Below are 6,000 nucleotides of genomic sequence, written 5' to 3' on the forward strand. Positions count from 1 at the left end.
TGTTCTTAAGTTTAAGTGTGGCTTAAGCAGAGAAATACTGTTTGAATGTGATCTGACCATTTATTTCTGATATACAAGACAGAAGCCAACAAAGGGCTTATTGTGATTTTTTTCATACACTAATTTACTGCTGGTTTCCTATGACTATTTCAATGCTATCTCTCAACTTTATGGGTTGGTCAATCACAGTCTGGGTAACGGAATGTTCTCCATGCAGACTTTGTTTGCGTTTCATCTGGAGACGGGTCAAAAAAGGCATTTGTTTCCTTTTTACTCTTTCAGCATAACTGCTTTTGTTTTCGATTCACTGAATAAAAATTGTGTGCATCTTGTTTCATACCTCTGCATTCAACAGAAACACTCTGGAGCCTGAGCATGCAGCCAGTCTTGCACTCAGTGGACACAGTGACAGATGCTCCACCTTGCCAAGCAATGTGCCAACAACTCTACCTGAGGCACTTACACCTGGAACATAGATGTCATGTTTGGGAGATGAGACAAAAAAAAGTGTCTGACAGAGAATAGTGGCTACATTCTATTCCGGAGTAGAGCATTCTTAAGTGTCACAGTTTTATATGCTCTGCTGACAAGCAGATTTTTTCAGTCGGTTTTTGAATCAAGGTTTTTGCATGCATTATTACCTTCTCTGATTCGTCTGTAGCAGCGATCAATGTCCCAGACGATAACATAATCTTCAGAAGCACTGCAGAGGACGAGACAATCTCTCACCGTCCCAATCACCATGGCAGACACATCGCCATGGTGACCAGTTAGTTCCAAGGGAGGCTACAGGACACATTAAAATTACATTTTGATATTTTTATTCCGTATGTTAGAAATGATGGCACAATCATCTCTGATTTATATGTTTCCTATCCCCACAACTAGACACACACACACACACACACACACACACACACACACACACAAGAAGACACAAACAAAAGTTGTCAGAATGGACTTGCTATGTTGGCTGGGAGTATATATTATTTGTTTGTCCTGTACTTGACAGATGTAAATAGTGTCACAATCTTTACTTGCATAAAAAAAAAATACTGGCACAAATACTGTAAAGCTAAATGGCTATATTAACTCATCTTACCCCCCCCACTCCCCCCCCCCCAAAAAAATAGATACATTAATATGGTATTGGTGTTACTTGCCTTCATTCATAATTCATAGTAAAAAATATATTAATTTGAAAATTAAATGGGAAAATATATAATTTTAATGTTAGATACAATTGATTACAGCAAATTTTGTGATTAATGAGTTTTTTAATCAACTGACAGTAATTATATATATCTGTTTGTTGAAAACAGATGTAGGTGAACAAAGACCTCCAGATTGTTGTTTTCGTAAATCCTGATACTCTTGTCCTGCCATGGGACTGCGCAGTAAGAGGCACAGCAGGCCAGCTGCAGGTGGGACATTGGCTTGTTGCAAGTCACAGAGAACCTCTCAATAAAATACTGTACAGCAGCCATGGAGTCACCAATAATCCCCTGTAACAACACACAATGAGAAAATCTAAAGAGAAAACCATGCTTAAATGATTAGCAGGTGAAAATGACATCAAACTGTCCCAGTTAAGACGAATCCGCAGGTCGTCTGAAGGGTTACGTTACCCACCTGCTTTTTAACTGACCATCTGTTTAAAACTAACGTTAGCCCTACGGTTTTTTAGTTTAAGGCCGTGTTTTGTTGAAAGTGCCAATGACATCAGCTGCAAAAGTATTCCATTCATCACCTGAAAGTGAAATGTATTGCTGTTCAAGTATTATAAAACTGCAACCCATATATAAGTATACTATATGTAGTATTAGTAAACAAAACTCCAGTGTTTGGTCTGTGACCCAGAAGTTATTGCGTCCTTGTTGCGTTGGAAACGGAACGGGACGGCACACCAGAAGGGACAATTGCTAACATAAAAACAGGTGTACCTAGAGACTCTGAAGTCTCTAAAGTCGTGTACTGTTGTTTTGCTTGTTTGGACGATTTTATTTTTTACAGCGAAAAGTGTACATGCTGACACGATACAGTAGAACTGTGGAAGTTGTGTTTCTCTGGCTTACTGCAAATATAATTTAATTTCTATAAAAACAATGAATGTTGTTAAAGTCTGATATAAGACAAATAGCAGATGACCCCGACTGATTAATTTTACCTGGACACATCCATAGTATTCGTAGCTCAGCAGATCTGTTACCTGATTTATTATTCAAACACACTTATTCTGTACAAACTGACTGTACCAGTAGTAGTTAAAAAAGGGAAGGTAATTCATCTTCTATGTAACGATGCCCTCTGGTGGTAAACTGCAGTCAATCATAATATACAATGAAATTGAGTTACAGAAAAAAATAACACACACACACACACACACACACACACACACACACACACACACACACACACACACACACACACACACACACACACACACACACACACACACACAATTAAACGATGACGTCTACGATGAACTGGTCATAGGATGCTCTTGTAAAGAATATGCAGATTTTGTCCTTTTGTCTAGTTAAGTTATTGTATATCTGTTTTAATCCAAGGTCATACCATAAATCCTTATAAAATTGGATAGATTTAAATATTTTGTGAATAAAAATGATATTTTTTTGCATGTTGTCAAATGCTTTTTTATCTGTTCACAATAACAAACGACGTCTTTAACTGTCAATTATATAAAAGAGATGTGAAATTTTTCCAAAGTGTGCAATTTGACAATCATAAAAAAAAAGACACAATGAATCTTCTATCATTTCACTTAAAAAACAACAACAACAAAAAACGTAAATTTCTTCAACACCAAAAGTGTCTTTAATCCTATTTGAATGTTACAAAAGCTTTTTCACCAACAAAGATATCTTTGAATACAACGCCCACATCAGTTTTCCTTCAATGAGTCTAAGCCAAACATACTGAGCTATCCAATCATAAATGCGTTATCTACATAAGCATCCTTTTTGGAAACGCCCCTGATCCGAATCGACCAATCAGTCTTCCGCTTTAGCCAGTCAATCAACTCTCCCCGCCCAGTTTTCTGACAGGACGGAAGTCGAGATGGGACAAACTAACCCATCCGGATAACAGAGACAAACTTGGTAGCGAGCGGATGAACTGGTTGGATCTCTGTTCTTTACAGCCTCAGCCCTCAACCTCTTTATATTTTTGCGTTTCGTTACTTATATGTCTCACATTTATATCAAGATTATATAAAATACTCCTTCTCTGGGCACACAACTTCAGCACAGGCATATACTTTTTGAGCTAGCATATTTTCCTAGTGTTTTTAGTTCATTCTTCCCCCACCGACAAGGTTTTATTGGACCAAGATAGGCGGCGCGGGCACCAAGATGTCGAACCGGATGGTGTGCAGAGAAGCGAGCCACGCCGGCAGCTGGTACACGGCCTCAGGTAGAGCCAGAGACCCGAGAGCGGCCCGGGCCTGAGGTCCGGTGTGCTGCTTACATTAGTGTGTGTGTGTGTGTGTGTGTGTGTGTGTGTCTTGCAGTGTCTCAAAACCTAGTGAGCTGTCTGTCTAGACAGCATTTTTGAGACGTTCAGTACGCTCAAAAGTGCTGCCTAGGTAGGCAGCTCACTTTGTTTTTAGGCAGAGCCTTTGCGATCAGCTGGGAATTGTTAAATAACTGTGCCTAAAATGGTTTAAAGACAACAGGACGAGCTTCTTTATATTTGTACCTTTGTCTGAACTGACGGTCTTTTAAAAACGAACTTTATTTAAAATGCTAAATAAAACACAACTTCTTTATTTAGCTAAATCATTTTAAAGCGATTTAATTCTGCTCAGCAATTAATCTAGAAAAATCTATACGTTTCTAGACGTTATCAAGAAAAAAAGTTGCCCTCGGTCAAAAATTTGTCTGATGATTATTTCATGAATTACGTTACTATAAATGTAAAAAATGGTTTGAATAAGTATTTCTGCCTTTCATTGGGCAAACTAGAACCAAATTAATGTTTAATTCAGGGGCCATTATTGAAGTTGACCAGACTGTGTGTTTCTCTCAGATTTGCCTGTTGTTGTTTATGTTTGTGTTTCTGCTGTATATGTGTAAGTTAGCGTCTCTGTGTGTAACAGCAGCTGAGAACAAAAACAGATCAGCAGTTAGCTGATTAGCCTGTAGCCGGTGTGTATTAATCTCTCATACACGCCAACCACAAAAACTAAAACCACAGATTAATAAACCATCCACGCCAATTTAACCCAGCCTTAATTTTCAGGATCAGTAAATCCAGATAGATAAACTTGTGTCGCAGTTCAGAAAGCTGGATTTACCCTGCTAACGGCTAAAGCTATTTAATAAGTTCATATGACAGCTGTAAATGACAGCTGTGTTTTATGGAGAATTAAACCTGGGTTTTTATTAGAATTCATGTCAAGTAATACTGTGTTTATTGTTGTATTGATCAGCATGTATGCCCTGTTCCATTCCAGTGAATACAGGGAGCACAGTCAGCACATGAAAGTCTTTAGAGGGCCTGTGGTATTTTTTCTCTCTCATGCAGTAACAAAGGCTGCATGGAAAAAGCCTAGTGCTGCGCGCGCACACACACATACCGTACAGAACAGAAGCTAGTCTGCATTCTGCATGCTATCACCATCATTAGAGCTCTTGTGTGGTGGCTTTTGGTGTTTTGTTGACGCTTTTCCCCACACTGAGTAACTGTACCATATATGACACATGACTTTTAGGTCTTCAGTTACAGTTTTCAGATCATGACTAATTATTATTCATCTGGCAATGATAACTCTGGCTAGTTAACAGGACTGTTCAGTTGAGTTGGACAAATTGAACAGACAAAGTCAATGAATAATGGCAATTCTATATTTATACATTAAATTTTGCTTTATACCTGTATTTTATACACACACACACACACACATATATATATATATATACACATTTAGTCATTTAGCAGACACTTTTATCCAAAGTGATTTACAAACGAGGACAATGGAAGCAATCAAAATCAACCAAAGAGCAATGATATACAAGTGCTATAACAAGTACACATAGCAAGAGCTTATTAAACAATATAATAATAATATAATACAATATATAATTGATTTTTAAAACCCATTTTTTTATATACATTTTAGATTTGTTCTTTATATGTGCTCGAATAAATAATATAAATTATCTCTTCCATTGCATTATATAAAATTAGCACTATTGCCACAATCAACCACCTAACTTTCTATATATTAATATATGCATCAGCCATACAAAGCCATGTCAGTCAGACACTAAAATGAATGCATTTGCACATGCATGAATAGTCAGACCTGGCTGCTCTTTGGAATACCATTAGTGTTGTAATGGTATGATTCATTACAGTGTGGAGATTTGATTAACAACTGCTAAAATTTGACCAAATTGGATGTATTCTTGTTATTCCTTTCACAGAATCAGCTGAACTTCATCTGTTCACTGGTTCTCAAAAATGTTATCTTGTCCTGTCAGACTCTGATAAGAGTTATTAGGACTGAGACAATGGCACTGTCTGAGGCTGAAATATCCCTGAAATCAACATTCAGGACAGCCATTTCACCTACTGAGTCATTGTTTGTTTGACTGATTTATAATTAGAAATGGAGAAATCCATTGATGAATGCTTGACTTTAATTTTTTTTTAGCATGTAGCAATTTTTTGTGTGGTTTCATTACAACAATGAAAATTAGGGTTGAAATTGTGCTTAATGACAAATAAGCACATTTTCATAGTGCTATTTTTATATAACAGCAAAATGAGAATGTTTTGTTTCGAGTCTACCTGAACTTTTGTTTTACAGAATATTTGTCATGACAATAATGCATAAAAAAATCTAAATTATGCTAATAAAGGCTTCATTTTCTTTTTCTTCAGTAATATATTATAAATAGATAATAAACTTGTCATGCTTCAAAAATATTTCTACATGGTGAAAATGATACTCTACAAAATACATCGGGGAGA

General features: G+C 36.8%; 2 protein-coding genes across 3 annotated transcripts in view; one reads left to right on the forward strand and one right to left on the reverse strand.

Moving 5' to 3' along the window:
* LOC132110536 (WD repeat-containing protein 27-like) overlaps nucleotides 1–2,131 on the reverse strand; it is a 42,524-nt gene extending 40,393 nt beyond the window's left edge. Inside the window, exons 1-4 of one of the 2 annotated variants that reach the window (XM_059517229.1) lie at nucleotides 1,633–2,131; nucleotides 1,341–1,505; nucleotides 642–786; nucleotides 341–465 (exon numbers count right to left, since the gene is read on the reverse strand). In XM_059517229.1, the coding sequence (XP_059373212.1) occupies nucleotides 341–465; nucleotides 642–786; nucleotides 1,341–1,487 (417 nt within the window). In that variant the 5' untranslated portion in view covers nucleotides 1,488–1,505; nucleotides 1,633–2,131. The remainder of the gene's footprint in view (nucleotides 1–340; nucleotides 466–641; nucleotides 787–1,340; nucleotides 1,506–1,632) is intronic. The other variant, XM_059517230.1, reaches the window with a different exon arrangement.
* Nucleotides 2,132–3,069: 938 nt separating this feature from the next.
* Nucleotides 3,070–6,000, forward strand: part of LOC132110539 (protein MEMO1) — a 14,144-nt gene continuing 11,213 nt past the window's right edge. The window contains exon 1 of the mRNA XM_059517233.1: nucleotides 3,070–3,435. Coding sequence (XP_059373216.1) covers nucleotides 3,375–3,435 — 61 coding nt within the window. The 5' untranslated portion in view covers nucleotides 3,070–3,374. The remainder of the gene's footprint in view (nucleotides 3,436–6,000) is intronic.

Source organism: Carassius carassius, chromosome 30, assembly GCF_963082965.1.
Source record: "Carassius carassius chromosome 30, fCarCar2.1, whole genome shotgun sequence".
Classification (NCBI taxonomy): domain Eukaryota; kingdom Metazoa; phylum Chordata; class Actinopteri; order Cypriniformes; family Cyprinidae; genus Carassius; species Carassius carassius.